General features: G+C 31.0%; 1 protein-coding gene across 2 annotated transcripts in view; it reads left to right on the top strand.

Annotated features, from left to right (window-relative positions):
- LOC106458773 (plastin-2-like) overlaps positions 1-19,899 on the top strand; it is a 35,058-nt gene that overhangs the window by 12,546 nt on the left and 2,613 nt on the right. Inside the window, exons 1-12 of one of the 2 annotated variants that reach the window (XM_022385098.1) lie at positions 343-378; positions 1,632-1,799; positions 4,146-4,312; positions 6,146-6,241; positions 7,393-7,600; positions 8,529-8,714; positions 9,389-9,463; positions 12,776-12,986; positions 14,311-14,399; positions 17,229-17,418; positions 18,113-18,222; positions 18,876-19,019. In XM_022385098.1, the coding sequence (XP_022240806.1) occupies positions 1,728-1,799; positions 4,146-4,312; positions 6,146-6,241; positions 7,393-7,600; positions 8,529-8,714; positions 9,389-9,463; positions 12,776-12,986; positions 14,311-14,399; positions 17,229-17,418; positions 18,113-18,222; positions 18,876-19,019 (1,548 nt within the window). In that variant the 5' untranslated portion in view covers positions 343-378; positions 1,632-1,727. Of the gene's footprint in view, positions 1-342; positions 379-1,631; positions 1,800-4,145; positions 4,313-6,145; positions 6,242-7,392; positions 7,601-8,528; positions 8,715-9,388; positions 9,464-12,775; positions 12,987-14,310; positions 14,400-17,228; positions 17,419-18,112; positions 18,223-18,875; positions 19,020-19,899 lie in introns of those variants that run through there. The other variant, XM_013918321.2, reaches the window with a different exon arrangement.

Genomic DNA, 19,899 nt, shown 5'->3' with positions numbered 1-19,899 from the left:
TTAAGAAAGGGCTTGTGTCGCTAAAGTTTCGTCGGAACGAAGTTACGGAAAATTAACTAACGAACGGAGACGTAACAGTATATTTATACGCGTGGCTACAAGAAGATAAAGTAAAAGTTTTATCAGACAACTTAGTCGTTGTTTTTTAACTAAACATTTAACGTGGCGTTATTCCATACTCAAATAGAATTTTGAGGTAATATTCTGATTAAGACATGAGTTGGCAGAACAAAAATTCAAACTAAAAATTTTAACAGTTGGCTAAAGCATAATTTAGGAATATAGTTAGTAGGCGTACTGGAAGTTGAGGGTCCGCCGGTCCGTTCAGAAGACTTTCTAAAAGTATGTTAAAAAAATCGTGCAGTATTTGCCATACAGGTAAGTTTTACATTTTTTAAGCCATCCCATATGTAAGCGCTGTTTTATTTAGAACTGCTTGTCAGCGTAAAAATTTACGTTCACGAAAAGAAAGTTCGTAGTTAGATATGTAAGACTGACGCAACTTTGTGGATCTAATATATACAGCACATCCATATAAGGAAAACGACCCTGAGACTAAGGGCTCCTACTATTCTGCACGTGCTGTATATTCTTTGTTTTGATATATCGATTCCACATGTGTCTAAAAGCAAAAGGACTGATACTAACAACATCATTGCTACCAGATGGCGTCAGGAATTTGGCCATTCAAGACCTTCAGAAGTTGATCACATATTTAATAATATATGAAAGTTTAACAGTGGTTCAAATATTTGAAAATGTCTTCTTAAATGAGCGACGTTAAGGTTATTTTAGCAAAAAATGCTAAGAAGAAAAAACATTGTATTGTATTATTGAAATATATTTCTAATTAAATTTGACAAGATGTATACATTTACTAGTTATAACTTTTTACTGCTGAGGGCAGAACTGATAACATGAAATTAGAAAAAATATAAAAAGCTCTATAAATTATTCAGTATCTTTTTATGATACCTTGATACACATGTCAAAAAAAAATGCTTCACACACACACTTAACCCTTTTTATTCAGTTTATTAATTAGACCATAGTACCCCATCCGTCATGAAGGCATTCACCCATGACTACTTAATTGGGTACAAATAAAGTTTTTTAATTCTGTTTGCAGCTATGTTAAGAAACGTTAAAAAAATTAGCTATCTTCTGCAGCAGCTAACTACAAGCACTTGTTCATGGCATTAAACTGTAATAATGATGATGGGACTGTACCTGTTGTGCCATGCTCTGATGCACATCACTAATATTTCACATGTTTTTGTTTTGATGAAAAGAAAAATAATTTTTTGTTTTTGAATAACCTTAAGTACTTGATGTTTTGTTTGTTTATAAATGTTGGGTGGAATGAACTGATTTAAAGTTTACTTTAGGTTAGTTTTTAAAAATCTTAAGTGTTTTAAGTAGCTAGTTTTAAAATGACCCAAACATTTATTAAGTTCTATATATATATATATATTATTATCATGATGTACATTTCCAGCTTATTTTAACCAATTCTTTAAAAACATTTAGTTTGGAAGTATTTTTGTTTGCTGATATGTGTAAAATGTTTGTTGTCAATAAAATTAATATTTATAAGTTATAAATGATTTAATGAAGTTGGTTTGTTACAGCTCGACAAAGATGGTAATGGCTACCTTGACTTGAGCGAACTAAAGAGAGCGTTAGACATTGTTGGTTTTAAGATCCCCCAGTGGCAAGTAAGACAAATGATTGATGAACTATGCAGAAGAAATTTCAACAAAGAAAAGGGACAGTTAAGTTTTGAAGAATTTCAAAAGGTACTTGCATATGATGCAGACATGTCTCATTATTGGACTGGATAAATATTGAAGTTTTTTTTTTTTAATGTAAACTGTTTTTCAGTATAGAACTTGGTTACCTGGTATTAAGAGTGTAGGATGTACTAAAAAATAGTCTTTTTAGAATGGATTTTGGTAGTGTTCAACAAATGAATCCAGTTTTTATTATGGACTTCTGCCATTTTTTGCCTGATTTTAAGATTTCATTTTTGGCTCCATGCTGAGTAATTCATCAGGTCTGTTTTATGGAAAGAGAAGAAATAATTAGACAGTAGTGACATCCTCTTAGAGAGATCTTTATCTGTGAAAAAGTTTGATTGGTCATTGGGAAGGTTGTTGAATCTTTTCAAGTTTCTGTAAAATGTGGTTCTACACTCTGGTCTTGGTTAATTTTTTTGTCTTTATTCCAATAAGCTTCTTTAATCTTTTTACATTTCTAGCATTGAAAAATATTTAAAATAATATACCTTGTCCATTGACAAGAGTAACCTGTAGGAGTGTTCAGCTATGGCACAGTTTTTAGTTGTAGGAGCTTTGTTGTATCGGCATGTTTTCAATTTTTGGGGTTACTAGGTTGTTTACCTTTTGTCAGGATATTTTGTAGATTTTACCATATGTGAAGCAAAGTCTGAATTTCTCTTGAGTTTGTAGCTTAAACTACATACAGAAGTTAGGGAGATGGTGGTTGAAGGTTTTTCCAAGAGGGTCGTTGAGAAGGTTATAGCAATTGTTTAATGAATCTCTCAGGGTAACTAACGTGAAAGGGGTCTTATTGATGAGAGAGATTTCTTGTTTTGAACTTTGGTGTCTCAGATTTTCTCTTCTTTCATTTGGGCTATGGTGCTATCTTATCTTTACACTTTTCAGGAAATATAGACCAAATGAAGGACTCTGCATGGAGCCTGAAACGTCATCCTTAGTAAAATTAATCCACAGTTATCCTGTCTCAAGTGAATTGTCCAGAAGAAAGCAAACTAAAAATATTTGAACTTATTTCTTTTTAAGTGCCCATAGATTATTGAGTTGAATTACATTTATACCATTATTCTGAAGTGTATTGAAATATTTCTTCTGTCTTTAGTAATTGATTTGTACACCTTACGTAAAAAAAAAACACTTCAATGTATATAGATACAAAGTAACATTTTGATATCTAACTCGGACAGTAATGAAAAAGGAGGATTTTAAGATTTTATTTTTCAGAAATTTGTATTTTGTTACTTATCAATTTTCAGTTCAACCAAACTTCATGACTAGGTTACTACATGACTAGGTATGTTAAACTAAAAGCAGTTGGCAGAGAGCATAATTTCAAGATAGCACTGTCGAGATGCCTTTTTGTCTTATTGATAGGTTGTTAAAGAAACTGAGTGGCTGGTAGAGCAATTGATATTTCAAAGGCTGGAATTTCGGTAATCATATATGCATGATATGGTGGTGATTTTTGTTTTTTCACAGCAGACTAGCAATTCAGCAGTTATCTTTGTTTAATTTGATATATGCCAGGTTAATAGCTGAATATCGTGTATTATTATTATATTAGCCAATTCTTCTAGAGATTTCTGAACATCTTGCAATTACAGAACTGAAATCATAAATAATAAATTTTTTCTTAATTGCATCTAGATATAACCTCATCAAAATAAGTATGATTATCATGGATAAGTAACTGGTATTTTGAAGTAAGAGTTTTGTGCACTCTTTCATGATGATCTAACAGTGCTCCGATTCATAAAATTACCTTAGCACAGAATATTTATAGTGGTGTTCACTTCTTTAGGGGTTCACTAAGTCTTTGAATAATTTGCAGTTTTTTTTTTATGATATTTTTTTTTCCATAACTAAGATTGAAATTTTGGTTTGATCGAACATTGTAAAATCTACTCTTGGGAATAATTACAGATGAGGCAAACGTTACAGTTGACTTGTCTTAATATTTATCGAGGAGATGGGAAGTTCAATTTGGTGTCTTTAGTTGCAGTATAAATGAAATTATATGGATATACACAGCTTTGTGAATTAATTAAGCAAATTCAAGGTTTGCTTAAGATGAGGAAAATACTAGATAAAATAATTCATTTAACAGATTCAGATAATTTGCTGTTTTAATTATTTTAAAATTAATCTTAAGAGTCCATTTGTTTCTGTTAATAATCATAAAAACTGTGCATTTAAAAGGTAACAATGACATCTATTTGTACATTTAAAAGAGCAAGTTTCATAAAGGTAGTAACTCATAAATACACATGATTAAAATTAGAGGCTTTAATTTTGTAAACGTTGCACTGTGTTTTGTTGTGACCAGAATGATTGGATATTTTTCAGTTGTACACAGATCTTAAGTCCAAAGATGTTACAAGCCAGTTCAAAACGGCTGTTTCTAAACGTGAAAATCTACAGACTCTTGGTGGAATGTCGGAGGCCTCTAGTGAGGGGACTACACATTCAGTTCGGCATGAAGAACAAGTGGCCTTTTCTAACTGGATAAACAGGTTAGAAAGTCTTTTAACTTATTTTCTATAGAGGAGTATTATTGAAGAACTAAAAAAAAAAATTATAACCAGTGTATTCAGTAAAATTTTTGTCATTGTGATAATATTCTGAATATGAGGAAGTGGAAGAGAAACATTATAACTGAATAGGAATAAAAATTATAATTTTAAGGGAAAGTAGGGATTGCTGTTTATTTGTAGAATTGCTATAAGTATCAAAACAAAATTTAATGCTACAATAAAAAGTACACAAACAAGTAAAGTGATATTAGTTGGATAGATTTTAAAACTATTTTTAATTTTTAGACTGTTTCACTTAGCTATACTGATCACAATGCCAATCAAAGTAGGGACTGAAAATAGTTTTAAAATCTATCCAACTAATATCACTTGTTTGTGTACTTTATAATACAGCATTTGTTTTGTTTTAGATACTTCTTATAGCAATTCTACGAATAACCAACAATTCCTAATTTCCTTTAGAATTTTTTTTTTTCCTGTTTATTTGTTCAGTTTTTATATGTCCATGAAATGGACAAAACATCTATAAACTTTCAGTATAGATATAACTTTTACATGAATTAAAACACCAATCACAAATTTATAAAATGTAATCCTTACTTTGGCCTACAAATAAATGTATAAAGCTACCAAAGTAGGAATTAAATTTTATAAACTTGTCATTGTAGTTTTAATTCTTGTTTCATTACTTTTTGTAGCAGGATCCCTACTTCATTTTAAAATTCATAATTTTTTTAATACTATGTTATACCTGTATAAAGTATATACTTTACCTATAGAAACTGTTGTCTGTGCATTGATATGTAGCGCCACCTGTTGGGTTCAAAAGATATTTAAGTACATGCATGGTATGTTTACCATTTATTAAACAAAAATTGTATATATTTGGTGATGAGAAACCAACTTTTTAGAAAATAAAAGTTTTGAGACAGCTTGAGTGGGTAATTAAAAAATCTTTTATTATAAAGTTTGGAAGTGTCATACATTTATAATATTTTTTTGTTACCCAGTCAAGCTGTCTCAAAACTCTTATTCTGTATACGTTTATCGGAATATCAAAAATGGTTACCCACAGACCAGTCAAGTAAGCTGGAGAAATCTTGTAGCGATAGTCTGAGGCATCTAGGGGTTAGCCCCACTGACATGATCATGTAGGTAGGTAGTAGACAAAAAAAAATGCTGTTTTAGAAATTTTTGAACTGTTATACTGGAAATGTTAGTGACTTTTTTAGCATATTATTAGTATATATGCACATAATATATCATAACCAGTACTTTGAATGGTCAGTTTTTTGCTTGGGAATTTGATAAGGTGATTTTTTTCATCACATGAACTATTTGGAAACCCTGTTGACCCCCACTATAAAATGACATTTAAAATATAACATCTTCTTGTGTTCTTAGCATGATGTCCATGTAAGTGTAGTTTGTCATTACTAAAGAACAGATTGGTGAAAGTATTAATTTGATTTTTAATTAGTGATATGTCTAATAAACACGAAATGACAGAAAACAACTTTGTACTAAAATTATGTGAGAAGAGTTTTTAAAATTTATATATGTTGTATGTTGTTAACAATAATATGTAAAACTAAATAGCCCAGATTCCACATCTTAAATTTCTCATGGCTATTTTACTCTATATATTTGATATGACAATGGAGAATTTTCTGAGTTATAAATTTTAAGCAGCTTGTAATTCTAATATTAACTGTGCAACTTCTCAGTAACAAGTTGTTATAGTATTCTAGTTGTTTTTCTAACTGATGTCTGTATAAGATTGTACACTGCATAATGCGAGTTACATTGTAGCAACCTGGGGGCAGACCTGGATCTACAGTATTTACTGCCAATTGACACAGAAGGACGAATGTTATATGACAGGGTCAAAGATGGTGTCCTGTTATGGTAAGCCTAAACCCTTCTTTTTTTTTCCTGTAAACTTGCTGGGATATTACTTCTTGTGGCCCCTTTTTTTCTTTAACAGGAATGACAAACTTGTACTCTATTTATAGCAAAAGTTTATCAATATGTTCATTTAAGTAAAAGACTTGCATTTACTGTACATAAAAATTTGTGTGAATACTGGTTTAGCTTTTCTGTATTAAGTGAAAAGTAGTGAACATCAGAACATTGTGTGAAAACATGTACACCTTAGAATCAGATGATTGTCAAAACAGATCTCTTTTGAAGTCATGTAATGCCATGATAAGTTATCTTTGATCTGTCATTTTCGGATTAACCTTATCACGTACAGCATGAGCAATATCAAATGTGTTGAGAGGTTGCTGTTATGCAATTTAATCTTGTTAACTAAGTCTGCGATTTAAAACCATAATACTATACACAAACATGCACACATTTATAAGCAACGTGGAAGTTATTCGTACTATTTCAAGACCTGCTGTTGGAGAAAATACTTAACTGTGAAGTAATATTGGTTAAATATGTGTATTTATTTAGGTTTGAACAACCATGTATTAAATAGACTGTACATGTAAACTGACATCTGTAAATGACCACATTACTTGTTTATGTGTGATTTGTGTGTGTCTCTCTCTCTCTTTTTAACCATATCTTAAAATATAGTATTCTTAATTAGGCAGAATTATAAGGAAAAATTAACCTGTGCATGTGTGTTTTGTCAGAGAAATTTTGGGAAGAACGTGGCCATCCTATTAGTAAAATACATAGGGTATATGTTATTACACCTACTTTGTACATGCAGGAGACAGTTCTTAATGCTTTTTTTTTCAAATAATTTTTTGACTAAAGTAGCTTTATTTGACATATTTTTTGTTCGTTTTTTGCTAGTAGCTTGAACTGAATTCTTATTAACTTTTCCTCATTCAGTCAACATTGAAAAACAGTTTAAAATATTTCATGAAAGTTGTGTGCTTGTCTATCTATAAATAAAGGTGTGTACATATGTTAATATATTATAATAAACAATTTGTGTGTGTGTGTTTCCAATTATTTCTTTGGTTTGTAACTTTGGTATACAAATTATTTTTTAAATTTCTGTACACAGTTGTTATCAAGTTCTTAAACTTTTACAGCAAGGTTATAAATCACTCTTGTCCTGAAACAATTGATGAAAGAGCCATAAATAAAAAGAACCTCACTGTTTACACAAAACATGAGAACCTGACCTTGGCTCTGAACTCTGCCCAAGCCATTGGGTGTAACATCATCAATATTGATGCTCATGACCTTGCTAAAGGCAAACCCCACCTGGTGTTGGGACTCTTGTGGCAGATAATTCGGGTAAGCTGATTATAAAATATCAGTGAAGTATTTGTAAATTTTTTTTCCAATTGGAATGTGTAGATATTGTTTGATTTAATTATGAACTTTTTGAATGTAAATGGCAGGAAGTTATCTAATCTTAATCATCCAACTTCACAGAAAATGGGTGGGTTTAGGAATGTGACAATTGACTTAATCTTTTATGTAACAGAATACAGGAGCTGATATCTGTTTATTATAGTGTTAGCACTTCATCAATTTACTTATACAAGAATAAAATGTGACACTATTTTAACCATGTATAAATGTATTTGACACAAATTAACTGCATGCTGTTAATTGCAAGAATAAAAATAGTTATTATATTCAGTATATTTGGCTTATTAAAAAAATATTTGTGCTTCTCTTCTAGTTTTTTGTATTCAAGCCATTAAAATGTTTTAAGGTAATTGTAACCTAGCTAAAATATTTGGCGTTCTATATTTACATATTTAATATGCCGGGGGGTAGGGGATAAACATTAATTAGTGACATAACATGTAGTGTTAGAAACTGAATATATATCCTTTGTAGCAGTAAGAACTCTTTCAATATATATTTTTTATATTTTTTTTAGGAAACTAATGTAGTGTGTAAATATATTGGAGACTTGTTTTAATGGAGATTCATAAATTATTTCTGATAATAGTACAAATAATGTAATGTACTATTTGTTTCTTGTAAGCAGCTCAATTATATCTAAATGACTTTTGATGATACTTAAGCTTTACAAGACTAATTAGTTTGTCAGGTATGTCATGAAATTTAAAATTTTGTACTGATTTTAGTATTAAGAAAATCGACTTGTTTTACCCTGACAAAATAACTTTTCCAGGTCTTTGCTAGAAAACTGAAAATTGTGGGAAAACATTAGGAACTGATTTTTTGTCCTGCTTTTATTTTTCAGATTGGTCTATTTAATCAGATTACTCTAGAGCATTGCCCTGGACTAGTACAATTACTCTTCCCTGGTGAGGAAATGGCTGACCTTCTCAAGCTGTCGCCAGAAAATATTCTCATCCGATGGGTGAACTATCATCTAGAGAGGGCAGGTGTAAATAGAAGGCTTACAAATTTTACATCCGATGTGAAGGTAGGTGCGATCAGTTTAGAACATCGTATCCCCTTTATTTATTAATGATGATTCAGATGATCAATTTTAAGTACACGATACAGTAAACTTTATTGTGATATCACTTCAAGTTATTACAAAGTGGAAGAAAAAAAAATTATTAATCTGAGGTTGAAAATTACCATCATGAGGTGTACAAAGCTTTGCAGAAATATTTTGGTAATAATTAGTATATTTAAAAAAAAAGCAATGTAAAGTAGTATAATCCTTTGTTTGAAGTGCTGGATTTTAATTTTTTTTTTTTTTTAGTTATTAGGTTGGATTTTACCAGACACTTTAATCCCTCTCATATTTGTCTTCGAGTTTTTTCAGTTAGGTCCACTGACAGCACCTTAACTCTGCACAACACAAAAATATTGTAATTAGAACCATTAACAACTTAATATTAATAGTAGTGATCTATTAAAACTTCTCATTCTGAAAATATCCAAATTATTCTGTTGAAAGTTTCATCTACTTCAAGACTTCTGGAAGGTGTTAATTAAATCACTTTTCTGTATGTGAAATTTTATGTTAGTGTAAAATGTCCTTTCTGGTTTTTCTAATCTTGCATTGTGACAAAATCAATACTAGTACATTTTTCCTAAAGAAAAAAAAATTGTTTCTGTTGCATCTGAATTTATTTCTCTTATCAGGATTCGGAGATCTATACACATCTTTTATACCAAATATCTCCTTATGAAGCTGGAGTTACAATGGAAGCTCTTCAAGTAAGTTTTGGTTAATGTTCTGACAACTTTACTTACACATGAAAATGTTTTTGTGGCATTGAGGTAAAAATGTGGCCTGTTGGTTAACAGAAGGAGCTGCGGAGAATAATGGAGGGAAAATTTGAACTGTGTGACAAAGAAATATTTGTAGTTGTAGGTTATACTGTTGTTCTGGAGAAGATATTTTGAAAGTCTAGAGTTGATATTTTAGTTAGTTTAGTTGTAATCTGTAAACTTTTAGGTTTTATTACAAGAGGTAAAGATAAGTAAAGTTACAATATTAGGCTTAATACTAGATTGTGGGGCTTTATTATTATTATTATTATAAGTAACTACTACCATTAGCACTGGGTTAGATGGTAAAACTATTAAATATTAGATTGAAATTGTTTTCACTAGAATTAGCTATGTAAAGAGAATTTATTTAACTTAATAGGAATAGTAATTTAATCGTTCCCATTTTGATAGCAGCTGAGAATTTAGTACAATAGTGAATTGTTTAAATTAGCATTTAGTTATATGTAACTCAACATATTGAATATAATAACTACAGTACTGACATTGGTACATAATGGTACAAGCACTGATTAACAGAGGATTTTGTTACATTTATCTACAGTCTAATCTACAGTTTGGCTGAGCAAGTGTAACACACTTTTAGCTGTAACTTAAGCTTATTCAGTTATTGGTAAGTTATAAAACAGGATGAATAGATTTTATTATGTAAGTGTAATCTAAAGACCAGTTATTTGTCACTTCATTTTGAAGATAAATTTAATTACTTTAGCGAGAATATAAGGTATAGTGATAACAGTGTAATATATCTAACTCTTCACGTTAGGCTTAAGAGTGAAGATAGGTAGTGATAACATAGTGTAATATACTTGGCTTAAGAGTTGTCAGTATGCTACTTGGATTTGGTAGTGATTATTTATTCTCAGGATACAATGGTTAAGAGTAGTGTAAGTGTTAACAATCTAAGGTGCAACAGGTGCAAGTAGTGAGGTTTTTATTTGTGAAGTAGAGTTTGTAGGTTAAAGTAGAAACTGAAGGCTGTTCTAAATAGGATAAGCAGCAGGAAATGGCAGCAGGATTTAGAGAGCAAATTGAGCTTTGCATCGAAATGATATAATCAGTGTTCCCTCTAAGTTGCATTGCTGCACAACACCCATCCAAATTACCTTTGCCTAAATAACCAACTGGTAGCATTGCAAGGTTGTCTAATGATTCAGTTGGTTTGGTCTAACCCATACTGGTGCACATGGAAAAAATTCATTTCGCACAAGGATTGAAAAAATATGAGGGGAACGTTGGATACAATAACTATAATGTGCAGTGACATATTTCAGCCTTTAGCTTGTCCAAATGATGAACTAGAGGAAGGAAGGGAAAGAGAGGGATACGGATTAAATACATGAGGTTATTGTTATAGGAGATTCTTTAGTACAGCATAGTATGTGGGGGTAAATAGGGAGAAAAGAATTAGATTATGCCATCCAGTAACAGAGGATATAACAGACAGAGCAAGTGATTTAGTAAAGGGTGCTAGTAGTGATGCAGTCTTTGTAGTGCACATATGGGCTAATGATGTAGGGAATGGTAGGTTAGAGAAGCTTATTGCTTAGTACGAGGCATTATAAAAGGATTCAAATAAAAGGGCCGGAACTTAATTCTCTGTGGGATACTGCCAAGGTGTGGGGATGAAATTATAAGTATGTCACTGGGGCTGAATGCTAGGCTTAGGTTTATATGCATGGATCAGCAAGATGGATTTGTAGGAACATTTCAGTGGGAAGAAGGAGCTCTTTGGAATGGTTAATTTATATGTAAATAGGGTGTGGAGGGCTGACTTGTTTGCAATGGCTATTAACTCAACTGTAAGGGCAACTTATAAACTAGGATTAGATCGTGGAGAGGGCTAGGATAATGAAGAAAAAAATAAGCTGTAGAGAGGTATGTAGTGTAGAAACATTGTACAAAGGTAGTTTTAATGGTAGGTTAAAGTTATTATTGTAATGCTAGAAGTATCAGAAATAAAATAAATGACCTTAGATTGCTGGTTGGAACAGAGGATTCTGATATAATGACAATTGCTAAATGCAGATAATGTTGATGAGAGGAATATTTACAGTGTTATATATAGGTTGTTGAAAGGTATAGAGTACTAAAATGTAAGTTACAACCTGTTTGTGTTTAGGATATCAAAACTAACAGCAATGAGGTTGAATCTGTTTAGGTTTCTGTTAGTGGTTATAAGAGAAGGCATTTAGTTGGAATTTATTACAGACCACCAGATGAAACTGGTGAAATTAATTAGAATAATTAATAATTATAATTATAAACTTAATTAATTAGAAATTAATTAGTGAGATAAATTCAACTGGTAACAAGGTTATAATTATTTGAGAACCTGTTCAGGATGGTTTCTCACCAATTGAGTAATGCTTTGAGTGTATAATTAAATTTCAGGTGGGTTTTCGAAGTGTCAACGATCTACTATAAATGAAATTTAGAAATTGACTTTTTTTTTTTGTCACTTTTTCAATATCAAAATCCACTAGTTGTGCTTTTGCTCATGATGCCTAAGGCGGGAATTTCAAGGACGTGTGAATATATCAATTGTCACACTATGAGGTAAAGTTTTTGTGACACTGTGAGATAAGCCTTGATTATAGCATCGAAAGGGTTAAGGTACCCACTAGGAACAATTCTATTTTAGATTTATTGTTAACTTCTAATAAAGAAATAGTTCATAGGGTGGAGATGGGGAAACATTTGGGTGCAAGTGATCATTGCACTATTAGGTTTGATGTTTTGTTGCATATGGAGATCAGGAATAGTGAGATTTTGGTTCTAGATTTCAAAAAAGCAAATTTTAAAGAGATGAAACAAGAATTATCTGCTATGAATTGGGCAACTGATCAAATGTGGAGACAGTTTAAGAATAACCTTAAATATTCAGAATAGGCATGTTTCTTACAGAAAAAAAAGGTGGCTGCAAGTAAAAAAAACAGTTTGGCTCACAATAGGTATAAAGAATAAAATTAAAAATATAAAAGTTTAAATTCATTACAATGATCAGAGACTTGGAGGATTATAGAAGAAAAGAGTTGGTCAAATGGGAAATAAGAAAAAAACAAAGATGTAAAAATTAAAAGTAAGGATTTCTTTAAATACATTAGGGGTAAGCAGAATTTTAGGATCGGATGGTTGAATTATTAAATTCTACTTTTTCTTCAATCAGTGTCTTGGAAAACCTGTTTTTTATTGGTTTTTTTTCCTTAAATTTTATTTTATTTTCTTTTTTTTTAGGAACCAAATCTGGTGAGCCGGGCAGAAATCATGCTGCAGCAAGCTGATAAGATAGGTTGTCGTAGTTTTCTCTCTCCCAATGATGTTGTTGAAGGTGTTTACAAATTAAATGTGGCCTTTGTTGCTAACTTGTTTAACAATCATCCAGCACTCGACAAACCAGAATTGCCTTTAGAATTGGAGAATTTGGAAGAAACTAGGGAAGAAAAAAGTAATCCTCTTCTAAGACTTTTTATAATTACTTTTAGATAAAGACTTGTAAGCCTTGAATATATCAGTATATTCAACATACAGGTAAGTATGGATATCATAGCACTTTCAAAACTACTGCCAAATTTTGGTTTGCAGCAAGAAATGTATCCCATTCTTCAGTTTTAATTTATACAAATATATATGTATAAAGAAGCTGGTACAACATGATGATATTATGTATTAACTGCTACCAGAAGAGTTATTAAAATTTTTCAATAATAATTACAATTAATAATAAATAATCTTATAAATTACGGGCAAACCACGAAGCTTTTATGACCACTCTGCCCAAGTTCATCAGTTGGGTACCCTCACTGTTAGCACTGTTTTTGGCCCTTAACCCTGGAATTCTAACAGGGTTGGTGTTGGATATACAAGACTGTTTAGTTGAGTTATTATTTAGTTATTTAATGATGATTTAGTTTCATAATAAGAGTATTAAAAGTTAATTATTTTAAAAGCAATAATTATGACAATTTCATATAACTGTGTAAGTTGTACATTGTGTATGTAGTTTAATTGCTGTACTAAGCTTTTGTAATATTGTTGACGTCATCTTACTTGAAACTTCTAAATTTTTCTCATTATGCTTAGTATTATTGTTACTAGCTTATTGTTACTATATTTTTTCTGTTGCGTGTTATAAGTATGTGCAGATACAGAAAGTAAAGTTAGACAGAAAGATCATCAGTTTAGACATAACGGGTGATTTCTGATGTGAATTTATTACTGATGGTATTATGATAACAGAAGACAGACGAAATAATTTGTCTTGTCCAGCCTGTTTGGACTTTGACAAAAACAGACAATTATTTAAAGCTATGGATACAACTGTGATAACCAATAGTGTAACAAATTCGTGTACATACATTTGACTTATTTTAAATATATTATTGTTGAAATTCATCATCAAGAAGTCGGACACCTGCTGTAAAAATATTGCAGCTCTATAAAAACGTGACAGTTGAGCTTTGCTTAGTGAAATTACCCAACAGCAAAGCAGAATTGTCGCATCTAAAGTTTCATGTGATTTATTTATTTGAAAATTACTGTCCCTTTGCTTATGAATCTGAACACAATATATATAAAGTAACTTTATTATTTTATTTATAATCATCATGTAACTCATGACTGACTTTTTGTTTTTAAATCTTGAATATGTTATCTCTAAACAATTTTTCACATTTTTTTTGTTTAAAAAAAATCAAAGGACATGTACTTTGTAACTTCATAGCTGACAGTTAAGTTTATACATTTTTAGTTAATTATTTTTTCTCTTTCAGCATATCGCAACTGGATGAATAGCATGGGTGTCAACCCACACGTGAACTGGCTCTACAGTGACTTAGCTGATGGGCTAGTTATATTTCAGGTATGTTAGTGATTTCATTTGCATCAGAGTGATGTTTTTAGATTATTTCACAATTTGTTTGTTCCACCACAGGTAAAGTATATGTTAAAAAATCTCTTCACCACCATAGGTAAAGTATAGATAAAAAAAAAATTATTCAACTTGTACAAATCTTTATTTTATTGCTATATTTCTAAATAAGTCTGATAAAAAAAAGATTTATATACTTTAAACAGCATTCTCTTACTATACTGAACTTGTAAATTAGGGAACCATTTCATTATCTATCTATCTATCTACAGTCATCCCTCCCTGGATGTAGCTCTCCATCAGACCAGTCCAGTATTTCCTATTGTTAGCATACTGTGTCCATCTGATTCCTGATTCTGCTACTATATCATCCCTTCATCTTCTCTATTGCCTTCCCTTAGATCTTTTCCCTGTCCTAGGTTGCTATTCCATTGTTCTTAATGCCACCTATTATCAGAATATGAAGTATTTTTCTTTACATAGGCCTTTGTGTGGTTTCTATCTTTTCCTTATCTATTTTGTTAGTGCCCATGTTTGGCAACCATATGTTAAAGTTGGTAGTACACACTGATCCATGATCGTTTTCTTCAAAGTAATGGGGATATTTTAATCCATTATAATTATTTATTTATATATTCCACAACATTGCCATGTTGCCTTCAAGTAATTTTTCAAGGTCATCATTGTATGTTAAAGTTCTTACATTGTAAGTACAAATATGTATAGTAGACTTGCAAGTTCCTTTATCGGTCTGTGACCTTACCATTGGATTCAGACCAGAAACATCTTGAAGAGGAACCAGCTTTCTTCCATTTGAAGAATTCTCCATCTGACCTTGAGCACTATGGCCTCTGTTTGCTTTACTTTCCATGCTCTAATGGGATTTTGGCCCTTCACTAACATGCTGGCTGCACGTGTTGTTAGTGGGTATTTTTATAGTGACACAGTCACTCGCAGTATTTCATTAACTGAAATAGTTACTGCCAGCCATTTTGGCCAGCAACTAACAACATTTCATTATAGCCAAGGCTAAAATTAATTTTTAGATAATTTTGAATCTCTAACTTGTAAATTTAAATTTTACTAACAGATGAACCCATGTAATTCATAGTGACAGGTTTTTGCTATAAACTTTTATTGTTATTGTTACTTCACGTGATGAGGTTTTTAATCTTATTAATGCCTCCATGGTTACTGTTTGTAAATGTACTGCCTATCCCTCCTAGTAACTCCATCTTTCTGCAAAACCACCTCATGCATTGGTAACCACAATCTTTGGTAACTGTTGAAAATATTGTATAATTTTTATTTTATTTCTACACCTTATTTTTAGTATATAGTATTTTGTCATAACATTATTGAATTTATATTAAATGTGTTTAAAACAGATTTCCTACATTCTTAAGTGTTTTTTATTATGTCTTGGGGCTGAAATTGTTTTTCTGTAAGAACATATTGTCAGAAACTATTTTTAGTAGTAGTAGTAGTATATATATATATATATATAGCATTGTAAATATATGGGTGTGTTGGGCTTAAGGATTCTTCTACAGTAGGTGTCTGCGACTTGTTGGCAATAAATTCGAAAATAAATGAACATCATGCACTCCACACACATATATTAAACACTATATAGTTCTCTTCGTGTCAAAAGTCCACTTAGGCCAATTCAGTTGACAATTTTTCTCTATTTTCATTGCAATAGTATCTGTATAATTCACTTATGCTGTCGTGTGACTTGTATCCTGAACTTCCAATAATCGTCTGCTTTCCGTCAAAGTCCACACAGGCAGCTTCAGTTAGTTTAGAACACCCTTGAACAAGACAAGTTATTCCTTTTATCACTTTCAAACTGCTAATCTCACTATAACATATCAGCTGTTAGGCCATTCAGTCTCATGACTGTTAACTTTGTTTTCTAACTTTTCTGTGACCGAACTTCTCTTTCACGTGACTTTACTTTTACTCTGTTTCTGCTCGTCTGGATGCAGCTATTTATATGTCTATCACTTGGGCCTTTAGAAATTTCCATAGCCTCAACATCAATGAATTATAAACACAAAATAAATAAATTAATAATACTACCTAAATTAAAGTCTTTTATTTATATCTGACACATCTAATTATGTAATGGGAGTATATGGGTTTTGCGATATGGACAAGTCTTCAAGAATTCATCTATTCCATACATGGAGAGGTGTGTATACAATAAATATATATGTTGATAGCAAAGTAATATGTAAACAAAAGCTAGCCATCAGTATCTTTTTTTAGTAGATATTTTTAAAAAACTAAGAGTTTTGGATCAATAAAAACTCACATTTTGCATGTTTCCGGAAGAAACAATAACACACAATTATGAAACTTAACTTTTTTAAAAATAAAGGTCTATATAGAACTTTCACACATTTGTTAGTTTTTCATGATATTTTGCTTTTAAGAACAGACTTATTGTTCTTTACTTCTTTTGTATGCAGTGTTCTCTCTCTCTTTCCACACACACACACACACACAGAACAGAGAGAGAGAAGTTCTTTTAGAACTTGTTTGTATAGCAGTTGCAAATATATTCCTTAAACTGATTTAAACAAGTCTAACGACTCAAGAGAAACACATTTGGTTTGTTAATGATCATTTTATATATCTTGTGAGTATAGTTGAAGTTATTGATATTCAATCATTGTATTATCATTTACAATGCTAGAGCAACAGCAGTATCCTTATGCTACTATATATACGCTTTCAACATTTCTGATCTTATCTTGATTGAAAAAGTTTAAAAATAATTGCTCAAATTTTGTAATGTTTTGTACTTTTTAGTTGTTTGACATCATTAAACCTGGTGTAGTAAGTTGGAATAAAGTGCACAGGATGTTCAGTAAATTGAAAGCATTCATGGAGAAACTTGAAAATTGTAACTATGCTGTTAATCTTGGTAAACAGCTTAAGTTTTCCCTTGTTGGGATTGATGGAAATGATATTTCTGAAGGAAACCCAACCCTAACACTTGGTAGGTGCTCTTTCTGTTGTTCTGAATATTATTATTCCAATACTTATGTTTTGCCACTATTGTGTATACTCTGGGAAGATGTAATAATTATCTAACTACTTTTTGTCTGTTAATTTGAATGTTTATTTAGACTTTGGATCATGTAATGTATATAAATAATGCATCAAATACATTTTATTCTTTTTTTTTTAAAGAATTAGTGTGATATGTTTTAGCATTTTTTTTCTTCTCTGTTTGCTTTTGTTAATTTTATAATTGACTGAGGTTACTTTTGTAAAATCATGATGTTTTTATGATACTAAAATTAAGATAGCAACAACTTTAACATAGGCTAGTAGTTAGCAAACTGTTTGATACATTTCAGTTTTGGGATTATATTGTTTTCAATATGCTTTAAAACCTTATCAGAATTCGTCAAACCTCGGATCAAATGTAGTGTCTTAGCTTTGTAGTCATTGCATAAACTTTTAGTATTTAGGAAATGAAGGTAGTAACAAATAATAGCCACCTATACCAATGATGGTAAAACACTTTACTGTCCATGCTATTCTATGTAAAATTTGTTTTGTGCCTTACGATCACAGCAAAAATAAAATGGTGTAAGACTATGATTAAATTATTTTATGTTTCTAATTTATTTTTTTATGCATAATTCAAATTTGACCAAAATAAGTTATTCTTTCCTTCCTTCCAGCTCTTGTGTGGCAGTTAATGAGGGCCTATACTTTGAGTATACTGACTCAGCTGGCTGGGACAGGCAATCCAATTGTGGAAACTCAGATTGTGGAGTGGGTAAACATGAAGGTAAAAGTAATTTCTTTGTAAGCACCTTTAACCATACAAGTATGTTGCTTCATTGTTCTATTCCACTATTTGAATTAGTTTCTCCACTTTGTTTTTATCTGATTTGCTAATAAATTAAAGTACATATATTATTAATTTCTCAATGAGGAAATTTTTTTATACTTTCCATATTAAAGATTTGCAATACTAAAATTTTTATGTAGATGGTAAACCATTGTGTATGTGTAAAATAGCTAATTTTTAAATACTCTCCAAGCTTGGAGTAATTCCATTTTAATCTTAATGAGGAGTGAAATAAAAAGACATTGATAAACACTTTCAATTCACCCCTTATACTCTTAAGTTTTAAAACAGAATTTTTACATAACAGTACCTGAAGGATCAGGATGTAACACAATGTTCACACAGAAATATATATTATCACTCAAGCCTTAATATGTTTTTTAACCAATGTTTGATCAAGATGGATAATAAACACCAAGTGGTACAGTAGTATCTTCACTGTTGTTATCAAGGTGACTATAAACCTTTTGTTTTTAATTTCTAATTGAAGTAATCATTTCATTATCGATTACAGCTTAGTTGTGTTTTGGATAAGTGTAATTGAAACCCAGACATTCTGTAAAATGTGGTTATTTGTTTTAATTTTATAGTTACAAGATGCTGGTAAATCCACTAGTATCAGGAGCTTTCAGGACTCTGCAATTTCTAATGCTATACCCGTCATTGATCTTATTGACGCCATTCAACCAGGCTCAATCAATTATGGTATGGTCTTGCCTGGTAGTGATGATGATGTAAGTGATAATTTACTTGAAACATAAGTATTTCTGTCTTTGTATCTTTCCTTTCAAGGAAAATGTTCAGTGTTCATAAATACATTAAAGATGTATTTTGTTTCTTTTGTAACTTGTCGTACAGGTCGCCATCAAGTCTAATTTTGGAATATATTGTTATAACAGCGGGGGGTCACGTGACGCTAGTAGCACGTCATATTCTCGAACGTTTGCGTCCCTTCCTGAAGCCTCGAGAGGTTACTAGATATGCGGTATTCTTATATATATAAGACCGGTAAGAAGTGACGGGAACAATGTAATGTGTAATTGAATAGCAGATGGAGATAGATAGGAACAGTTGAGTCAAGCGCGTGAGTCGTTCGTTGCGAATTATAGCGTGGCTGTGGAAATTAAGTGTATTGCGAAGTTGTATTCAGAAAGAATAAACCAATTTTATTTAAGAAAGGACTTGTATCGCCAAAGTTTCTTCGGAAGAAATTTTTACGGAAAATTAACTAACGAACGGAGACGTAACAATATAAATCTTCATTTATTCACATAAAATCTAAAAATGTATTAACCTTTGTGTGTTAGTGATCTTTTTACTTAATGCATTGAAATTTATTGTAACAAAGTGTAGGTTATGAAAGTTTTAAAGTGGTTACAATTTGTTTCTTGTAAGTATTGTATATTAACCCTTTAGAGATTGGTGAAAGGTCATGTCATCTCGTTTGACTCACATTAAAAATTCTATTGAAGTACTATTTCATGAATTTATGTCTAACTTTGATATCAAACTGTAGATTATAATTCAAATTTTAGTACTATATATTACTCAATTTAAAACCAAATATCAAAAAACACAGATAAACGTCGATTTTTTTTTTGTGTCACATGATAT

Source organism: Limulus polyphemus, unplaced genomic scaffold (assembly GCF_000517525.1).
Source record: "Limulus polyphemus unplaced genomic scaffold, Limulus_polyphemus-2.1.2 Scaffold512, whole genome shotgun sequence".
Lineage (NCBI taxonomy): Eukaryota > Metazoa > Arthropoda > Merostomata > Xiphosura > Limulidae > Limulus > Limulus polyphemus.
Note: the sequence above shows the minus strand (reverse complement) of the source record. Positions and strands in the feature narration are given on the sequence as shown.